Here is a 21,980-nt window from a genome sequence, read left to right on the forward strand (position 1 = left end):
TTATCTTTTAAATACATACATAAAATAAATGTATATTTTATTTTTTATATTAATTGAATTAATGTTATAAAAGCAATTTTATAAATTTCAATATTATTCTTGTTAAATTTCAATATGAACTATATGAAAATATAATGAATATAAATGTATAAATAATATGTGTAGAATGTAATTTTTAACTATTTTTCTATAGTAATAGAAATGTTATGAGTAAAAGTGAATTCATGTGCCAAAAAAATATATGTATTAGTGTACTTTTATGAATATTATTCAAAAAACATAAGATTGTATTTGAATTTTAAAAGTCTATTTAAAGTATCTTCATCTATAATAAAATTTTCATTGTTATTATAAACATTTTTCATTAGTTTCGAATTATAAAGAAAACAAATAAATTGATATTAACTCTTCATTTCAAATAATTAATTTATAAAATATCATGCTTCATTTTTATATTGTAATATATAATACTTTATACTTCTATTTATTTTATAGTATATCTCATACTATTTTTAAAATGTGTATTTAAATATTTGTTATACATTGACATTGAAATATATATGTATATGTAATTATTATAGTAACATTATAAAAAAAATGAATTATAAAAAAAAAATAAAAATCACGGATTTATTCTAGTATATTTTATGTTGTGAAAAACATGAAATTTTAATATTGTATAAATGTATAAACTATGTATAAAATAAATGTGTAAACTAGTATAGTATAATGAAAAAAGATAAAATATAAATGTAATAAATATATTTAAACTTATGTTCTTATACATAAAATTTTTATCCTTATTATTTATAAATTTATAATTAAAATATATAATTATCATTATATAGTAATTAAAAACAAATCAAAATCAAAATTAATTTTATTTTATATTGATATATTATATCACTTATATTATTTTTAATTTTTTAAAAATTAATTGTTTGTATTTTAAGTATTATTAAAAATTTTTAATTTTTATTAATATAAATCATTAGAATTTAGATTAATGTGTTAATCTCTAAAATAAAATTTATATAACTATGAATTTTTTTTTATAAACACATTTATATATATAATATTATTTATATATATAAATATTTTTATTAATTGCAAAGAATCAAAATTAAAAGTAAAGGTTATCATAAAAATTAAAAATTAAAAATTAATATTTATTTTATACAATTCTATTTTTATTTGTTTTATTAACAAATAATTATTAAATCGTTTATTAATATATTAAATATTTTATAGAATACTTTTTTTATAAAATGGATTAATTGGACTTGGTATAGGACTTGCTTTTAATACACCTGCTAATGGTTTTTTATTTGCATCAAAAGGTATAGCTGGGCTTTTCCGAATTTGTGAAATATATTCAGATGTATGTTGAGCTGTATTACATTGAAGAGCAATTTTTACTCGTTTTTTGGAATTTGTAGTAGTTCTTATTTTATGTTGTTCTTTCAAATTTTTATTCTGTAATAAAAATGTTAATGTACAAAAATGTTAGTTGAAACTTATTTTTTAAATTATAAACATTTAAGCTTGCATAAAATGAGATGCAGAATTTAATATATATATATATATATTAATATAATATAATATATATTATATATAATATATAATATTATATCATATATAATATATAATATATCATATATAATATATAATATTAATATAATATATATTAATATATATATATATTATAAAAAAAAATAATGAAGATATTAATAGTCATAACAATTTCAAATAAATTATACAATTTGCAAAATAAAGAAAAAAAGAAACTTGAAAATTTAGTTAATATTTTTCAATTAATAACTGAAATAAATATAACAGAACTTACATTTCTTTCATTTTTTAATTTTGTTAATATAGGCATTAACCATATTGGCTTTTTATTGAGTATATTTTCTTGCTCATGATTATTTATAACTGAATTACCAACAATTTTTGGACATGATTTTATGTTTTTATTATTCAATGAACAAATAGGTGCCTCTACATGATCAGAAACATTCCACTTCCCAGTATTTTTTAATTTTGTTGATTTTTTCCTTTTTGTTTGAGTGATAATATTTAATGTTTTTACAGTTGTATTTTTACTTTTTTTTAATTTTATTTTTTTATTTTCATGTATATTCTCAATTAATAAATGATTCTTCCTTTTATAATTATTTTTTAAATTTGATTTATAAATATTTTGATTCTGATTCTTTTCTATTATTTTATATTTTTTTTTCATATTAAGACTGTTTTTATCTGATATTTGTAAATTTGTATCTGTTAAATAATTAGTAGTATTTAATTTATGTTTTAATTTTCTCTTTTTTTTTACAACTTCACTTTCATCTATTTCTGTAGATTCACTTTTACTATTATTTTCATCACTAATATTTTCTAATTCTTCTTCACTAGATTTATTATTTTCATTATTTTGCATTAATTGTTTGTTTTTTTTTCTCTTGCGTTCTTTTTGTAATTTATCCATATATAGTTCATTCTCAAATTTTAAAAGACGTATTGCAGCCAATTTTGTATCTATATTTTTCTTTTGTATTTTTGAGATTTTTATTTCCTTAATACCTAATGGCATTTTACCTTCTGATAATTCTGTAAATCTGCAAAAAAATTTTAATAAATTTAGATTTATTAATTAAATTTATTAATATTTTTAATACATTTTTTAATAAACAATAGTATATTTATCATACTCTTTAATAAGACGACGTAATTGTCTACGTGATTTTGTTGTTGATGATGGATGAAATTTATATTTATTTAACAATATAGCTATCTTTTCAGAATTAAAAGGTATTTGAGGCAAATCAACATCTATTCTACCAGCTCTTGGATCTAATGGTTTTTCTACATCACAATTTATTTGATTTTGAAGAAATTGTTCTTTTACTTCAGTAATATTATCATCCATTTCATCATCTGATAGTTCAATTTTTTCCATAATATCAATAGAACCAGCAGGAAAACCAGCCTATGTAAAAATAACAATATATATTATTAAAAGCTTTGTAACAAATTATATTGCTTTATCCAATTGCATTTATCTAATATCTAAATCTAAATATTTATCTAAATATTTATTTTTGTTTTTTTATTAATAAATTGATTTCTACTTAAATTAAATAGATGAGATTAAATTGTTTCTGATTTGAATTAAATCTAAAACTAGGATGAAGAAAAAATTTCAGCATTCCAAATCACCACTATTCTAATACTTTAAAATAATAATACAACTTCAGTAAAATAATATTTTCCATAATCATTATATTAAAAAGTAAAACAAAATTATTATAATTATATATTATATATATTACATATAATAAAACTTTCAAATAATAAAAATATTAATACTCACATCTCTCCAAGCTTTAAATTTCTCCATATAATCTATACCAATATCTGATTGAAAAATTAAATATCTGAAAATATGCCTCATAATATGTCTAATCTGTCTTTCATCATCCATAGGTATAAAATATGAAATAAATGGTTTAATAAGTTCTGTAACAACATCTTCTGGTACATTTCCATTACTGATCTACATAAATTAAAATTTATTATTATTATGTATTAATAATATAATATTAATATTATTAGATATTAATTATAAATAAATATTTAATATAACTTTTAAAAATTACCTTTGAAAGTTCTTCTAAAAATATTTCTGTTATATGCATATTAAAACCTTGACATATTTGTGGGTCTACTAATAATTTTTCAAGTATTTCAGAAAAACCTTTTATCCATTCAATATCCCATAAATTTTCTTTACATTTTTGAAAAGTTTGTCGAATTATTCTTCGAACTAACTGAATAAAAATATTTAGTAATAAAATTTTATAAAATGCAACATTATATATTTTATAAATACATATAAAAAATATTCCATAAATATTTACCATACAAAATTTATCTAGCCTATATTGATCTATACCAAACCATTCAATCCCTAATGTTCTTAATGTACAAAATATATAAAGTAGTATTATATCTTTAGTTTTAAAACAATGGACAATTTTACTAAGAGATTCTGCCAATTCTTCCTGAATTAAAGGTTTATCTGACATCCACATACAATAAAATAAACCTTTCCATAATCGCATAAAATCTGCTTCTGTGAATGCTATGAAAAAATAATGTTTAAATTAATAATATAAATAAATAAATAGTTAAATAGAAATTAAAGTTAAATTAAATAATAAAATGATAAAATTTTAATTAATAAAAATATAAATCTTACTAAATGAACTTTGTGAACGAACTGTTAACCATTTTCTTAAATTTTTTAATACTCTATCTCGAATTATTTTATCATTACTTGAAAGTAATCGAGCAAATTTAATTTCTTGTGCAATAACAATTGCTTTTTTGTCTTTTTCATTTATTGAAATTATTTGCTTCATACGTTGCATAGGTATTTGCAACGATGCATGCGTGCATCGAACTTTTTTAACTGCCATTTTTAAGTATTAAAAGAAATTAACTAAAGTAACACGATGCAATTGCTATGCCACCTACTGAAACTTTTAAGGTATGTTTTCACATGACAATAAATTGTGATTTTTATGATTACAATATTAATTATGATATTAAATATTATGACATTTTCATTTATTTTTTTCATCATTGTATTGAATTTAATACTATAATATATAGCGGGACATACAATGTCTCATTGTCATATACAAGAATTATGATACTTAGTGTCATATGTCAGCATAGTGAAAAGTAATCTTAACATATATATCTCGATAGATGGTATAGCAATTGTATCTTGTTCTTTCTTAGTTTTTTTATCTCTAAATTAAAGTAACATCAGATTCCGAAAATCTAGAGTCATCTAACAATCTTGATCATATATTTTCTTTAGATATAAAATGCTTTTTGAGATTTCATCTTAAAAATGTTCGTTCATATTTTACATATTAATCTATAAATACAATATATATATATATTGTATATATATATGTATGTATATATATCCTATATTGTAATAAATAATATTTAAGATTACAGTTTTCAACTTTTCATCGATATGTGAATTCATAAATCGTAATTTATAACTTACAACTTCATTTCATTTAAATCGAAAACTTTGTTAGAATCGATTTCAGTTCTACCAATAGTTACATTATTAAAATATTGTTATCAATGTTCTATATACATAAATTTAATTGAAAAATATTAACTTTTCTTATGATTTTTTTTATTTATTTAAAAAATATGTTAATATATATAAATTTTTGTTTAAATTATATTAAAAATATATAATTATATCAATTCATTCCATACTTTTCATCGTTACATCGTTACATTATATTTTTATGTTAGAAACTGGACTTTAAGTATCATCTCTTACATTTCGATGAGATACTAACTACAAAAAATTGACGTGCTTGACGTGCAATTTTTTCTTCAAAATGAAGAATTGAAAATGTGATTTATTATATCGTTATATGTTCCTGTTCGATAAATTAACCAACAATGAATAAGGTACAATTTTATCAAATATATTGTATTTTATTTTTTTTGAAAACATTAAATATTTAAAAAAATTATATATATATATATTTATATGTTTTTATTATTTTTATTATTAATATAATTTTTAATATTTTTAATATATATATCCATAGATAAATTATTGAAAACAAATGAATTAATTTTTAAAATATTAACTAAATGATAATAAAACTATTTTGTTCAATTATATATATATTCGATGTATATTAAATTATTTAAATATATTTTTTCAGATGTCAAGATATCCTTCAGATTGCAAAGTATATGTAGGAGACTTAGGAAGTGGTGCGACAAAACAAGAATTAGAAGATGCTTTCTCTTACTATGGATCTTTAAGAAATGTATGGGTAGCTAGAAATCCACCTGGATTTGCTTTTGTGGAATTTGAAGATGCTAGAGATGCAGAAGATGCAATAAGAGGACTTGATGGAAGAACTATATGTGGAAGACGAGCTCGTGTGGAACCATCTAATGGGAGAAGATTAAGAGATAGGAGTTATTTCAGAAGAGGTATAGGAAGATTGTTTCATCCTGAAGATAGGTGTTACGAATGTGGTGAAAGAGGCCACTATGCTAGAAATTGTCAACGACATAGAAATACACGTAAGAAAAGGTGAGTATAGAATACATTTATTTCATATAAATTCTATGGCATGCAAAAAAATATTAGACAAGTAAGCAAGAAATATATATGTTACAGATTTTTATTTAACAAATATATGCTTAAATGTACAATAAAATTAATTTGTAATTATGTGTTTATATAAGATTTATGTTTATTCTAAACAGAATATTGTACATAAATATTTAGTAAAATAGATTCAATAAACAAAAGAAATTACATAAAGAATTAAAATTATTTTTAAATTTGAAGTATGAAACAAATGGTATTATGTGAAAGAGAATAATATTTTATAATATGAAGGTTTTATATTCTAAACTGAAGAGGTTTCAATATCAAAAAGATACAGATGTAATACTAACATTTTTATAGGAGAACCAGCAGAACAGTATACACATGAGAAATGTGTTGCTACTGAGATTCTCGTGAGATTCGCCTTGGGTTCACTTTGTGATACTACGTAGTTACAGCACAAAGTACCCACGTTCCTTGGGTTTCTTTCTGCATTCTACAAGCAAAAGAGGAAAACATGGCCGATGGAGTGGCTAGTTCTGCACACTACAATACTTCTAACGACCACTGAGATCACCTTAAACTGAAAGTTTTTGCACATCAGCACTACTGGTACCTCTGATATTCTTCACTTGTTTTACTCTTTTTGCCAAATTATCATAATAGATCTAATGGTCACTGAAAGATAAACTGTGAGTCATTTCATCTAGCCACTCTTCGTCCACATATTTGACATTTGTGCAATTTCATCTGTATAAGTTCATCTGTTCTCTTCTTCTTGACATTATTATTGCATATTATATAGCTGTTTACTACAAACTGATATATGAATATGAAAAATGATACATAACTAAAATAATTATATCTTGAAACCTATAAATATAATTGTTTTTAAAATAATATAACATATTTATGATATTTGATAATTTAGATTTATTAATGTTTCATGCATATAATAATATATTTATTATATTGACATTTAAGCAACAGAAAAAAATAGGAAATATTATAAATAATGAAAATCAAACTATCATACTATATTTTTATAATTGTTATTTTTATATGAATATGAAGTAAATTATTATAGTTTTCCTGGGTACTCGTCACAATTTTTGCAAGCCCAATTGTTTCATAAATTTTTTAAAATATGTAAAAAATATTTTATAATATATTTATAATCAAAAAATGTAAGAAATTTACATAAATAAAGTAGCAATAATATTCAAAATTATAGGCAATTTTAATACAATCATGATTTTAATGTAATATGTATTTTAGATCCCACTCCAGGTCTTATTCACGATCAAAATCTCAATCAAGATCACGGTCTCGTTCACGTTCGAAGTCAAGATCAAGAAGCAAGCATTCACGATCATCATCTCGTAGCCGTTCTCACAGTAGAAATGACTATAATAAAGATAAAATTCGTAATAAACGGCGATCTGATTCTAGAGATCGTAGTCCGCGCAGGACCAAATCGAAATCTGTTTCTAGATCTCGCAGCAAATAAAACGATGTATATTCTTTAGCTGATAAGTGTATGAAAATCATTTCTTATGTTAATAGTTATATGTTCTATCAATTAAGCTTTTTCATGATTAATTTTTTCTAATCCTTTGAAACAAGATGTTAAAAAAAAAGACTTATAAATAATGAAAATTATTAAAATTTTAAAAGTTTATAGTAATCATCAAGAAAAAAAATAACAAATTAATATAAGTCCTGTAATCAATTTTTTCAATATAAAATCAACTGTTATTAACTTTACAAACATATCATGAATTTTTGCTATACATGTAAATAGAAATTGATTTAGTACATTAATTTAAAGATGTCAATATTAATAATAATTTTATATTGAAAATCTTTAACTAATATATTTTTAAATCAATTTCTTTATTTATATTTAATATATTGCAAAAAAACTTGATATTGAATATTCTTAAATAATAAAAATCGATTGATTGTAAAGATCCACTAATTAAATATTTTTTATTTCTCACAATAAATACTATAAATCTTTAAAGTCTTTTTTTTTAGCATTTTGTATATTGGGGATATATATACACACGCATATGTCTCTAATTTATTTGAATATATTTACCTATATATTTACCTATCCATGATACTAGTTCGCAATTGCTATTTCAATAGTTAGGATATTAATATAACATTTCAAATATATATTTATGAAACATTTATTTGATTTCCTTTTATGAAATTTTTGTTAGTAAATATTTATATAATAATAGTATATTATTAGTACTATAATTCATAGATTCCATATTTTTTAAATGTCAAAAAATATAAGTTTATGTTCATTTATATTTCTAAAAAGGAAATATAAATTACTTAAATATTCAATAACTTTATTGATATTTTTCTACATTTTTTAAAACTAATTACAAAATTAGAATTAAAATTAATTATTGATATATCAAAAAAACAAAATTAAATTTTGAAATTTAATACTTGATTTTCCTTAAGTAATTTTCTTTACAATGTATTTTTTTATCTTTAAAACAAAATAAAATCTTATAATATAAAATCTAATTTTTATGTTATATATATTCTGTATTGTAAAATTGAAATTTATTAAAATTAATATTCAATAAATTTTTACCAAATATATGTAAATTTATTGTCACTTAAAGTATAAAATAGTATTTAAAAATATCAAATTATTTTAACAAGAATAGAATTATCATAATAAGTTTATTATAGATGTAATACATTATTTTTTCAGATATGAATTTTTACACAATCTATACATATAAGCGTGTGCTGTGTGCATATTCAAAGAATGTTTACATTTCTAAAAAAATATTGACATTTATATTTTAAAACGGATTATTTAAAAATAAAAATATTTAAGTATCAATATAATATTTCAATGAATATTTAAGTATCAATATAAAATCAATGAAAATAGAAAAGATTGCATAGTAATATGTTATTTTTGTCATTTTTAACAATAACGTGAAAATCATGCGGTTTGCATGAAATTATGTTGAATATGAAATTGAAACAAATATAATGATATATTAAATATATAATAATATATATTACTGTGAATATATTTACAAATAATGAACAAAATATTATGAGAAGTTATGAGAAGTAATTTATAAAAATTTAATCTTCTGCATTAACCTCATTTTTTATTTTTCCTGATAGATAATAGATGAAATATTTTTAGTGATCTTTATAAAATACATTTTTTAATCAAGATAAATTAATTGTAAGTACTTAATTCATAATTTTTAAATCTATTGAATAGTAGATAAAAACATTATTTATAAAAGTAATATTTCATAAAGTTAATTAAAATTAATTATTTTATAAAATTATCTTTAAAAAAATGTGATTAATAAATAAAATTATACTAAAAAATATAGATAAAGTTAAAAATGCATTGAAAGTGATATTATATTCCTAATATTTTAAATTAATTTATTTGATCTAATGTTTAATTGATATTGATTCTTACATATAAATTATCATTTTATATAAATACATGTATTTTATATTTCATACTTTATATTTGTAAATGTAAAGTTAAAAAAAATCAAACTAATTATAATATTATCATAATATTTATTATATGTATATCATAATATTTATTTGTTATTTGTATATATTATATAATATTTTAAGTAATGTGTTTGGATTATGTTTAAAAAAGTATTTAAATTAATTTATAATTTTTATTTAAAATTATACTATATCTTATCATTTTATATCTTTTTGCATTCAAAATTTATATAATTTTTATAATTATCACTTACGAATAAAAGTATCAATATAGAGATAAAAAAATAAAATTTCCTAGAAATTCAAAATATAATTTTGATTGAAATGATAAAAAAATCTTAAATAATACAAATTTCAATTCCAAAATTGATGCAATGAAAGAAATGAAAGAATAAATGTAAAAAAGCATATATTACTTAAATTTAATCGCTGCAAATACAAAGTAAGATAAGAAGATATGTTGAATCCGATTTCTAGGGTATCAGATCTACAATAAATTCCTTGGATGCACCGCAGGAGGTTTTGAGAAGTGGGGTAAGGAGTAAGGGTGGGGAAGTTAAGAAGAAGGAGAAGAGAAGCAGAGAAATTCGTAGCGACGCTTCGTAAGCAGATTCATTTGCTTTTTAGTCACGTATTTGTAATTCGTTGATTCGTTTTATGAATTATTTTGTACATTTGTATTTATACATAAACATTTATAATTTGTATTCATCTGTATCTTAATTATATGATTGATAATTTTATTATATTGAAAAAGTAATGAACAAACAGGTGTATTAGAAAAGAAAAAATAAGGAAATAGTAATGACTACAGTAAAGTAGATCACGGTGTATCTTCCTCTTAAAAAACGTCAAGTCAATTATCAGAGAATCAGGTTCAATTAAAAGGCAAGCAATAATTATCAGAATGACTGCTGCTTATACAAACGATCCTATATCTCAGGAACAGAACGTAGAAAAGAAGACAAGCACAATAGTTAATAAAATATCATACAACAAGAAAGAACAAACAATGCTGGAGGAAAGCACTGAATTTGCTACTACAGGAATTATGAAGCTTGCAACAGGTGGTGAGGAACAAGAGGAAATCCTTGTTAATAAAGAAAAACTTACACTTTGTATATCAGTTGATACATCAGAATTGCTTGAACAAAAAGTTAAAAATATTGTGGAATATAAAAATAATGAAGATAGTGAATTTCTAGAAAAAAATGAAAATACTTCAGTTATTATTGAAGATATTCAAAATGCAACTATTAATATGGGTGAAATTAAAAATGAAGTGATAAAAAATTGTGATTTGAGTGTACCAAAATCGACTTCAAATTTAATTGTATCAATGAAAGTCGATGCGTTTCTCACCGAATGTGATTTTCAAGATATTATATCGGAAACACGTGAAACTGATCTTTTTCCGCAAGATAATTTTAAGTTACAAGAATTGCAAAACTCTATTGAAAGTATTGCTATGGAAATTAGCGATTTTTCAAACGATTTTGGAAATTGTAATGAATCATTAGAAAATACAGTTCTTCAAAAAAATAACGAAGAAATCTATGATCCAGAGAGTGAACTAAATTTTCACGAAGCTGTACGTGCTGGAGACGCCAAGTGCGTTGCGGCACTTCTTGCAAGTAACTTAATACAAAATCTAGACGAACCAGATTGGAATGTTTCAGGTGATCCACCCTTGCTAGTAGCAGCTACAAATCATTGTTTGCCTATACTTAGGTAAGAAATTTTTTCTGTAAATTATAAAACATTAAATAAAATTTTAAATATTGAATAATAAAAGATCTTTAAGAGATTTTTTTTAATTTTAAACATTTTTTGAAATGAAATTTTTCATAAAATATATGCATATAATATTAATGAAAATAGAATATATTTTTGAAAAATTGTCATATTATGTATCATGCCAATAATTTATCACTAATGATTGAGAAATTGAAAACATTAAATTTTGAAACAAAATAATTAATAAATTATAAAGTTATTAATTAAAAATAAAATTTAATTAAAAAATTTTAATAATAGTAATTATTACTAAATATTTATTTCCTTCATACTAATTTCTATCAAAATCAATAAATTTTATAAAAAATGAATTTTGAAGAATATATAGATACTTATATTTATGTTTTAAATAAATTTATTTCATAAAAAATTAAATTATTTTCATTATTGAGTCTTTAGTCTGATTATCTATCTAAAATATTAATATTTCAAAAAATAAAATTATATTATTTAAATCTTATATAATCTAAAAATTAATATTAATAAATATTAAAATTATATTTTCTTATATAGAAAAAATTTTCTAATGTAAATATAATGATTTAAATTTATTGATTTTATTGAATTCTAATTATTAATAAAAGAGAGCTTATTTAATAGATCATTGAAAAATCCAAATTATTGTAATTAAAGTGTTGATTTATCGAATATATAAAAATATTTTTGCTTACATGGTTTATATATATATATATATATGTACTTTCTTGTCATATTGCTACCAGATGTTCATAAACATCTCGAAAAAATTTACACATAAAATCTAGGAATATAATTCTTGTTATTTTTTAATAATATTAAAATCACTATTAAATTATATTTATTTATTTATTTATTTGTGTTTAAATAATATCATGACATTAATTATAATCGAATTTTTTTAATTTATATTATTGCTATTTTAATATTATTATATTAAAATTAAACGAAAAAAGAAAAATAATAATAAAATAGAAATGAAAGCGTTCTCGATTTTTGTAGTTTATTACTCGCGAACGGATGTGATCCAGCTGTGCGCTCTCCTCGTGGAGAAACGGCGCTTCATAGAGTGATTTTAAATGGAGGACCAGGAAATGTATTGCAATTCGTAGGAGAACTTTTGAAATATGGTTGCCCATCAGGCGTAAAAGAAGCTGGTGGTGGTTTGACCGCCTTGCATATATTAACACGTCAACTAGCTCATGCACAAGGATCAAAAAATTTGCATCATAATTTTGAAGCAGCTTTAAAAACGCTTGATTTATTAGCACGCGCTGGTCCTATTAATGCGAAAGATCATCAAGGCCGTAGTGCACTCCATATTTTAGCTTCATCTACTATTTTTGGTATAAACTTTTATATATATTTAATAAATAAGTTGTTTATTAAACGATTAATTACAAAGTAATTACAAGTATTTTATTTAATTTTATTGTTAAAAAATATTTAGTTACCAATGTTATTTTTTAAAATATTTAGTTACCAATGTTATTCTTTAAAATATTTCTTCACCAAAATACACATAAAAATATTTTTAATTATATTGATAGATGTTATAAAAAATAAATATCAGAATACATAAATAAAAATATATTAATAATATTAATATATTAATATATATTAATAGTATTAAAATATATTAAAAATTTTTAAAAACTAAAATTATAAAATTAAATATATATTTAAATATAAAAAAAATAATTTTAATATTTGATTATTTTAAAAACTATTATAAATATTTATTTTTTAAAATAAATAAATAAAAATAAAAATTATTTTCTTACAGATAACAACCATAGAACTGAAATCGAATCATTGATCGAAACGTTGTTGGCTGCTGGTGCGGATCCATCACTAAAAAATGATAGAGGAGAGACTCCTTTACATGAGTGTCTCGAGTGCGGTGCTTTAAATACCGCGTTTTTACTTATATCACATACACCAACCGGTATAATGTCACGTTATGGTGAAACTCCATTGCACATTGCCTCTAGAAAAAATTATGTCGATATGGTAGCGAAATTGTTAGAACACGGAGAAGATCCTAGTATACAAGATGCCGGTGGCAATACACCTTTGCATCTAGCCTCTGCAAGAGGTTTTCATCAAACTGTTTCTTTATTGGTTACATCGCCTCTTGCACAATTAGAAAAATTAAATACTGAAGGATTAACTGCACTTCAAGTAGCTGCTGAAAGTGGCTTTATTAATGCAGTAAGATTATTGTTGAAAGCAGGTGCAGATCCAAGTCAAACAATCAACTATTGCACGACAATTTTTCATCGTCATCCTGATATTTCTGTTTTAATAGATCACGAATTGAGTAGACGTCGCCAACTCGCTGCTTAATTATTTTTTTGTATGACTTTTTGATAGTTGCTGATTTAATAGTAAATCTAATCAAATTTTCTTTATGTCTATTGAAATGTGATTTGTAATAGAATTTTAAATTTTATTTTTATCAAGAATATTTTATCAAAAAGTTAATCAATTTGATGATTTTATTATTGTTTATTTTTTGAACTGATATAGAAAAAACATATGTTTAATATTTTAAAATTATTTTAACATTGAAATTTCTTACATTAAATAAATAATAAAATTATTGTATTAAATTATTGGATTTTCATATAACACACATATAATATTATTAATATTATAAAAAATATTTGATGTATTTGTATTTTGTGTATAATAATTTTGAAAACAATTTCATGTTTTGTTATTTTTTTTATGTGGTTTTACAAAATATTTTATTGCAAAATTTATATTAAAAAATATTACATAAAAAATGGTATAATTTTTTTTTATTTTATTAATTTTAATATATATTTACATATAAAACATTTGTAAATCATTAAGTTCCAGATATCCAGCTATACTCATTTATGAAATTAAGAAAAAAAATGAAAATAAAATGTATTAAAATAACTTGATGATTTCAGAACATTCTAAATTTAAAGTGTTAAAAAATATTCTAAACTTAAATATGATTTGATTCAATATACAAACATAATAATATTGCAATTCATATGTACATATATTTTTTTTTCATTCATTTATAAGTACTAATATTTGCTTATTGCTCAAGATTCTAATATACAAATATATATATAAAAAGACATAATTAAAACAGAGATAGAACGGACATAATTAAAATTATATAAATGCCATAATTTTTGGCTGTGGATAAAAAAGTGCCTTTTAAGACTGTGTTATATCAAAATATACATTTTAAATAAAGGAATATATATATTTAAAGATTACCTTATTAAATATGCCCTTTAACATTATATTTAATTTATTATCATACAATATTATGTAAAAGAATTAATATTACTCTTTATAATTTTTATACAATATACGTAAATTACTAGAAATAAGAAATATTAAATTTATCATGTTTTTGTATATACAAATATGTATTTAAATAATTTAAAATTAATATAAAAACAGGATCTCATTCCAAATATAGTATAATACATGTAAACAAAAGTTGCATAACGACTTGTGTAATATACATAGTTCAAAATTATATATTTTCTAATAATATAAAAAAAAAATACAAAAATAAATTTTTTGATATATTTTTTAATTATGAAAAATTAATCTTATATCTTTTAATTTTAGATTTTACTTGAAAATAAAAATAATAACATATATTTTATTTAAAAAAATTAAAAAAAAATTAAAAATTAATAAAATTAGTTAAGAAATGATAAAAGATTATAAATTATTTTTTAAATGACAAAGAATTAAAATACTTCACAGCCATTATGTTCATTATATATTATAATTGCACATTCAGCGTGCTCTTGCTCAATTTGTCGTTGCATCATATTTATTTACAACTTCTTGTCCATGTATTGCAAATATGCGTATATAATAACATATATAATATTAAGCAATTTTATACATTTATTTTTTTCCCATTTAAATATTTACTAGCTAAAATGTCTAATGCAACAACTTCTTGGTATTGAAGATTAATTACTCTCTCTTTGATAAAAAAGTATATTATTTTAATTATATAAAATATTAATTATATAAATTATATAATAAACATTTTTTGAATATTTAATAAATCGCTCCAAGTAAATATATGTTTTAATAATATATTTAAATTATTTATTTATGAAATATAAAGAAAGAAATGTTGCATTAGTATACATTTAAAAATATCTTTTATTATATTTCTAAATTTATTTAAACTAAAATGGATTAAGAGAAGAAAATTATTTTAAAACGATACATAATATATTATGAAAATTACTATTATAATAAAATAATTTCTTAAAAATTAATAAAATAAAAATTATGTACTTAATACAATACTGCCATATTTAAAGATAAAAACAAATTTTTATCTTTGTAATAATAGAAAGTATTATATATATTACATAAGATAAAATCCATACACATATTTTTATTGTTATTTTTCGATGTATAGTTTTAGGGTACATTCGTGCCATACATAACAAATCGAAGAATTTTTTAATAATTTAAATAAAGTTTTTCATTATTATACTTTAAAATTTGTTTCACATACAAAGAAACAAATTTTTTATTGGTATTTTTCAATATTTTCAAAAGTACTATTCTTAATATTCGTTATTCTTTTTTTCTCTCTTTTCTTTCTTCCATTTTAATTAAAATATCTAATTTTTTTGTAAAAAAAAATATATATATATTTAAAATTTAAATTTATTAAACTTAAATTCAAAATATATATTAAAAATATAATTAAATATAATTTTAAAATGTATGTTTTATTATTATTTCTATAAAGCATTTAAATATTGTCAATAGATAATATTAAATGATAAATTATATATATATATATAAACATTTTTTTTTTTAATTTTGTATTGAATTCAAAATGCTATTTAACATAGAGAAGAATATATAATTTCTATGAATATATTTCTAATTCACTCATATTTAAAAATTATACATATCTATTATATCTTATTATATCTATATTATATCTATACATATCTATATTATATCTTATAATTGTTTGTTATTTTATAATGTAGAAAATGTAAAGCATAAAGATAATTATAAAATGATTTTAAAAAACTATTAATTTAATTTAAAAAAAAACAGTTTATCATTCTCATTTATTTAAAAACATTAAATTAAAGAACAGTTTAACTTATTATTAGTATGTAAAAAATTAAAATACAGAAAGAGTATAGATTATAATGTAATGTTATTTTTTTACAATATATAGTTATTATATTATATATCGATTAACTTATCAATAACAAAGAGATATTTATGAACATTTTTAAAAAAAAATATGAATTGAAAGATATAATGGATACAATTTTAAATTTAACAAATAAAAATAAGCTCTTTGGCTTTATCTAGCTGCTTAAAAATATTCACTGAATACATGTGATGTGTAGTAATTTAATAAAATAATTTTTATCTACAATTTATATAATTTTATGTAATTATAAAAACATTCATTCTTTTACTTATATTTTATTATAAATGAGCCATTTATTATCATATTTATTGAAATGAATTTTGAACATAAATATCTTAATTTACTTTAAATGCTAATTTATTATATTAAATAATAATATAAAAAAGTAATTAAATATATTTTTATATAAACTTGTTGTATAATAAAGTAGAATGTTTTAGTGTTTTATATTAACTTATTCACTACCATTAACTATTCATAAAAAATGTATACATTTATTAATAATAACTATAATAAAGTTTTTTTTTCATCACAATATAATAAAATAATATGAAATATTAACAATAATTATGTTAAATTTATATATAAAAGATTTAAGAAGTAACAATTATATTTAGTTCTCAGATATTAAATTATGGCAGTGAATATGTCAATATTATAAGAACAATATAATTATATAAAATCTGTTTTTATTATTATTATTATTATTTTTAATATCATGTTACTATAATATTTATTTAAAATTATTCGTAACATGCAATAATTTTTCAAAAATAAAAATAACTGACATATTCAATAAATAGTTTTTTTTTAATAATTATTAATTTTTTAAGATTCTTGTAAAAAATAAATGATTTTAATTAATGTTAGATATTTTTATATATGTTATAATTTTTAGTTATTGTTAATATAAAAAAAAATGATTTTTGTAATATTAAATTTAACAATATATTATATTAAATATTAATAGTTTTATAATAGAAAAAACTAATAAAATTGCAATGCAAAATTAACATTTAAAATATGGATATTATTTTCTGTATAAACAAATATATTATAACTAATATTTTCTTTTTGTTTCATAACTATATAAATAAATTTAATTAAGAAACAACAACTATAATCATAACAATTGATGATTAATTAAATTCTTAAATGAATTTCTAAATGATTAATTAAATTATATAGCATGAGCATAATAAAAAAAATGATTAGTATTTTTAGCCAAAAAGGATTAGTTTTTTTTATAAAAACATATAATTAACTATGATAAATATACTTTTAATAAGAAATAGTCTTTTTTATAAATTTAAAACATAAATACATATCAGAAATTTTTAAAAGAGAAAATTATAAAAAATAATACATATAATTCATAAAAATTAAGTTATTCACATTAAGTTTCTAATGAATAATTTAAAAAAAAAAAATAAAATTGAAATGAATAAAATGAATTTTATAAATTCAGAATAATTATAAAAACATTGTTTAAAAAAAATTTCATATAAATTATTGGTATGTTTAAATAATAACAAACAATTATTTGCAATAAAATAATACATAAGAATTATATTTTATTCTATCTATTAAAAATATATAATTTATTATGTCATATATATATATATATATATATATATATCTTAAATATGTTTTTATTATGAATTAATATATTTTTAATTATATTAAAGAAACATATTTTTCATATATTTACGTATTTAATTTATAAAGCAAATAATTATAAAATATCAAATTCTAAATAGAACATAATAATTATATTATTAAAATTGTGTCTTTTAAAAATTTTTATCTAAAGAGTAACAAGATTATATTTGTGTACATATTTATTTATATGTACATTATTTGTTGTACATATATTATATATATATATAATGTTTTACTATTAATATCTATGAATTATCAAAATCACTCCAAATTATGGCCATAATTAATTAAATTTTAATTGACTACTTTTAAAGTAGTCAATATATCATGTATTTTTATCTCAATTAGTCTATTTGAGCCTCATCAATTCCTATGATTCAGGAAAATTAGGGCATTTTAGCTTCTAATTCTCCTACAATAGTCAATGTAGAAAATCATTACTTACATATTCTATAAACATATTTATATATTATATAAAAGAGATTTTTTTGTGCATATCAACAACACTATGAAAAAAGACTTACTCTTTAAAAATACTGTAATATTTTTTGTATATGTTGTATAAAATTAAATTCTATTAAATGAATAATAAAATATAAAATAAAATGAGAAATTTAATTTTTTAATTATGCTTTTACATACTAAAATTTTTTTTGTTTAATATTATATGAAAAGTATATGAACTAATTTAATATTTTTTTCTTTGGTTTTATATTATTAAATTATTTATATTTAATCAAATATTTTATACTTTCTATAAAATGCTACAGATATTCAATACATGCAGGCACAGTCAGGAAACAAAAAACTTATTATTCACTTATAGACGAACTACGCCTACCAGAGGCTGCTAAATCACTAATTGTAGAATTGTGACGTGTTTTTCTTGAACCTTCGTTATCATTTACAATATTTGGGTTGACTGAATGAGAAAGAGCGGCCGTTTTATTAAAATCTATTGTAGCATACCCTTTTTGTAGTTTATTTGGAGATTCTGGAGGAGATGCAGTGGAATTTGAAGGACCATCTAATGGTAAATTCATTGGCACATCTTTTGTATCCAAATCTAATACAGCATAATTTACTTCTCTAATTGGACCACCTGTAGGCGTTGATGGAGGCAAAGGCGATTTCTCCGCAATAGATACTCCAGAAAATCTTTTTCTTAAATTTTCAATTTCATTTGATTCTAAATTAGCATAACAATGTCTTGTTGCTTCTTCTATATCAGATTGAATAGATGACAATGGTAAAGGTCGTGGTTTAACATTAAAAGATTCTGCATGTTCTTGAGGATTTATATTTATATAAGCATGTCCACATTCATTGTTTTCATTTTTGTCTTCTTTAAATTGCATTATTTCAGATATACTATGAGTTGGAGATAATAGACTAACATCATTATTAATATCTATATTTATATAAGTTGCTATTGAAAGTGGTGATTTAATTTGAGAAGTGATTTCTGTATTTTTATGTACAGATGTTAGTTCCAATGATGCTGATCCATTATCAGATATAGAATTACTGATTGTACAAGACCTATGAAACATAAAATAATATTAATATATAATAATAATAATATATATAATAATAAAATAATAAATTGTATAAATAATATAATCATGTTTTTAATTACTTCTGTATTGCTCTTCTAAGGCTTTTGTTGTTATTATGTTCCATTTCTAATGATAGAGAGGACAATACTTCTTCATTTACATAAAGTGAGGACGGATGTGATTGAGGAAATGATGGTAGTGGTGGTGGTGGTGGTGGTGGTGGTGGTGGTGGTGGTGGTGGTAGCACAGGAGGTGATGTAGGAGAGTTTATGTTTCCTTGAGATGACATAAAACCAGTGCTACTTCCTACACTATCGAGTCTTCCAACTCCATTTTGTTGATTATGAACAAATCTAGGACCCATATGATTATTAGATCTATTTAATATAGGATCCAAATAATTAGGCTCAACTGGTATTGTCACTCTTGTTACTGTTGGAGCAGAATGAGAAGCAATTGGAAGTTCTCTAGACATTGTATCATCTCCACTATTATTACAAACCTATAATAAATTTTAAATTACATTTTTTTTATAAAATTAAAAACTTTTAAAAAAGATTATCTTAAATTCATGATAAACATAATATATTTTATATTATAAAAAAATTTTATATTATAAACAAACCTGAATATTTGTTTGCACAAGATTAAATAAATGTGCAGCTCTACGGCATTTAAAAGCATAAATGCCTGGACCTGTAGAACATCTTCTTCCTGATTCAAAACTAAAAATTTCAGCATCATAACCATATCGCCTTAAACAACGTAGTGGCCACTTAATAGGCTGTTTACCACGTTGATAAAGCACTATATCAGTTTCTGTAACTTCTAAACGTCCAGGTGTAATTAAATTACCTAAATCATCTACATTCATCACTTGAAAAACATTTGGATGTAGATCATTAATATCTGTTCGACTATTGACACAACCCATTCTTTGTTACTCTGAAATAAATATAATAAATTTAATTAATTTTATTAAATTTTATTAAAAACCAATATGAATATTATATAATATTTATTATTTATTATTATTAATAACAATAATATTAACACAAATATATATTATAATTTAATTATTTGATCATTTATATTGCATATTATAACTTAAAATCTAAAAGAAAAAACAATTGTTGCTTGAATTTTTTAATAAAGGACTATAAATGATTTTCGAAATGTGAATTTTTAATTTGTCATTTTGATGTCATATAATCTTATATAATCTTATAATGATTCAAAGTTGCTTTTTTCTAAAATTATAATTTGTGAATCATATCATTGTTATATCAATATATATGTAATAAGATTTCAGAATTATATGATTATTCTTCAAAATATAATAAATCTCAAAATTTAATGTAAACATAATATATACAAAATATAAGAAAATTATTATTTTTATGATATTAATTATATTATTAATATATGATTTGAAAATATAAATATTAAATAATTATTTATAATTATCATAAATTTTAAAAAATTTTTTAAAAAATCGCATTATATATTATATTAATGTAAAACTAAGAAATAAATGATATTAAAATCATTTTAGAAAAATTTCTTAAAAAGATTTTTAATATCTATTTTAAAAATATATACGATTAAATGAAACAAATGTTTTGAAATTAAAAATAATCAAAAATATTCTAGCAATATTTACATACTTTCCAATGCGACATATCCAACGTACTCAACTTATTTCTTAGGATAAATTATTTATTTTTTTTCAAACAATTTCACCGCACATTTCACATAAACATTATATTGCATACTAATATGTTCCTTGAAGTTGCTGCTGATAAAAAAAATAACCTATTGTGAACTGAAATTATTTGATATTGGTACATTTAGAAGAAGCATGTCATCAATTAAAGTTTGTATATTTTAGTAACAAAATAGAAAAACACGTATATATATGAATATTAAATATTATATATACATAAATGTATATATGTATACTCATTATTATAAAAATAACATAGTTATTTCAATTAATTTTTAAAAAAATTAATATTTTTTATAATTTTTTTAAAATAAATGTTATTTATAT

General features: G+C 20.1%; 4 protein-coding genes across 9 annotated transcripts; 2 read left to right on the forward strand and 2 right to left on the reverse strand.

Annotated features, from left to right (window-relative positions):
- Window positions 1–1,168: 1,168 nt before the first annotated feature.
- On the reverse strand, window positions 1,169–4,508 carry LOC122712782 (ribosomal RNA processing protein 1 homolog). The gene is made up of 7 exons (XM_043932670.1): window positions 4,265–4,508; window positions 3,924–4,147; window positions 3,663–3,833; window positions 3,377–3,559; window positions 2,715–2,992; window positions 1,847–2,621; window positions 1,169–1,476 (listed from the first exon to the last, which is right to left on the reverse strand). The coding sequence occupies exons 1-7, from the start codon at window positions 4,482–4,484 to the stop codon at window positions 1,246–1,248; spliced, it is 2,082 nt and encodes a 693-aa protein (XP_043788605.1). The 5' UTR covers window positions 4,485–4,508; the 3' UTR covers window positions 1,169–1,245.
- A 780-nt stretch (window positions 4,509–5,288) lies between these two features.
- On the forward strand, window positions 5,289–7,714 carry LOC122711583 (serine/arginine-rich splicing factor 7-like). Of its 2 annotated transcripts, none has more exons than XM_043930504.1 (3): window positions 5,289–5,517; window positions 5,781–6,160; window positions 6,542–7,049. In XM_043930504.1, the coding sequence occupies exons 1-3, from the start codon at window positions 5,509–5,511 to the stop codon at window positions 6,567–6,569; spliced, it is 417 nt and encodes a 138-aa protein (XP_043786439.1). In that variant the 5' UTR covers window positions 5,289–5,508; the 3' UTR covers window positions 6,570–7,049. The 2 variants fall into 2 exon arrangements, with proteins under 2 accessions (XP_043786439.1, XP_043786429.1); XM_043930494.1 differs by lacking the exon at window positions 6,542–7,049 and adding an exon at window positions 7,460–7,714 and having other exon boundaries at window positions 5,295–5,517.
- Window positions 7,715–9,377: 1,663 nt separating this feature from the next.
- On the forward strand, window positions 9,378–13,983 carry LOC122712571 (ankyrin repeat and protein kinase domain-containing protein 1-like). Of its 4 annotated transcripts, none has more exons than XM_043932317.1 (4): window positions 9,378–9,422; window positions 10,193–11,446; window positions 12,491–12,834; window positions 13,275–13,983. In XM_043932317.1, exons 2-4 carry the CDS (start codon window positions 10,623–10,625, stop codon window positions 13,835–13,837), a joined length of 1,731 nt encoding a protein of 576 aa, XP_043788252.1. In that variant the 5' UTR covers window positions 9,378–9,422; window positions 10,193–10,622; the 3' UTR covers window positions 13,838–13,983. The 4 variants fall into 4 exon arrangements, with proteins under 4 accessions (XP_043788252.1, XP_043788263.1, XP_043788274.1 ...); XM_043932328.1 differs by lacking the exon at window positions 9,378–9,422 and having other exon boundaries at window positions 9,999–10,317; window positions 10,487–11,446; XM_043932339.1 differs by lacking the exon at window positions 9,378–9,422 and having other exon boundaries at window positions 9,999–10,317; window positions 10,659–11,446.
- A 4,591-nt stretch (window positions 13,984–18,574) lies between these two features.
- On the reverse strand, window positions 18,575–21,766 carry LOC122712643 (fibroblast growth factor receptor substrate 2-like). 2 transcript variants are annotated; one of them, XM_043932455.1, is made up of 5 exons: window positions 21,595–21,766; window positions 20,783–20,872; window positions 20,553–20,641; window positions 20,008–20,429; window positions 18,575–19,910 (listed from the first exon to the last, which is right to left on the reverse strand). In XM_043932455.1, the coding sequence occupies exons 2-5, from the start codon at window positions 20,859–20,861 to the stop codon at window positions 19,181–19,183; spliced, it is 1,320 nt and encodes a 439-aa protein (XP_043788390.1). In that variant the 5' UTR covers window positions 20,862–20,872; window positions 21,595–21,766; the 3' UTR covers window positions 18,575–19,180. The 2 variants fall into 2 exon arrangements, with proteins under 2 accessions (XP_043788390.1, XP_043788381.1); XM_043932446.1 differs by having other exon boundaries at window positions 20,553–20,872.
- Between the last annotated feature and the right edge of the window lie 214 nt (window positions 21,767–21,980).

Source organism: Apis laboriosa, unplaced genomic scaffold (genome assembly GCF_014066325.1).
Source record: "Apis laboriosa isolate Shangri-la unplaced genomic scaffold, ASM1406632v1 scaffold112_cov148, whole genome shotgun sequence".
NCBI classification, from domain to species: Eukaryota; Metazoa; Arthropoda; class Insecta; order Hymenoptera; family Apidae; genus Apis; species Apis laboriosa.

Bases quoted from the DNA above. Each gene is read 5' to 3' on its own strand.
- LOC122712782 (XM_043932670.1), bottom strand. From the start codon at position 4,484: ATGGCAGTTAAAAAAGTTCGATGCACGCATGCATCGTTGCAAATACCT. The intron at 3,834-3,923 runs GTAAATATTTAT...ATTTTTATTCAG, and splicing joins GGCTAGATAAATTTTGTATG to TTAGTTCGAAGAATAATTCG. The intron at 3,560-3,662 runs GTAATTTTTAAA...TAATTTATGTAG, and splicing joins TTTTAGAAGAACTTTCAAAG to ATCAGTAATGGAAATGTACC.
- LOC122711583 (XM_043930494.1), top strand. The intron at 6,161-7,459 runs GTGAGTATAGAA...TATGTATTTTAG, and splicing joins AGAAATACACGTAAGAAAAG to ATCCCACTCCAGGTCTTATT.
- LOC122712571 (XM_043932317.1), top strand. From the start codon at position 10,623: ATGACTGCTGCTTATACAAACGATCCTATATCTCAGGAACAGAACGTA. The intron at 11,447-12,490 runs GTAAGAAATTTT...CGATTTTTGTAG, and splicing joins CATTGTTTGCCTATACTTAG to TTTATTACTCGCGAACGGAT. The intron at 12,835-13,274 runs GTATAAACTTTT...ATTTTCTTACAG, and splicing joins AGCTTCATCTACTATTTTTG to ATAACAACCATAGAACTGAA.
- LOC122712643 (XM_043932446.1), bottom strand. From the start codon at position 20,861: ATGGGTTGTGTCAATAGTCGAACAGATATTAATGATCTACATCCAAAT. The intron at 20,430-20,552 runs GTTTGTTTATAA...AATTTATTATAG, and splicing joins TTGTGCAAACAAATATTCAG to GTTTGTAATAATAGTGGAGA. The intron at 19,911-20,007 runs GTAATTAAAAAC...TATGTTTCATAG, and splicing joins CTTAGAAGAGCAATACAGAA to GTCTTGTACAATCAGTAATT.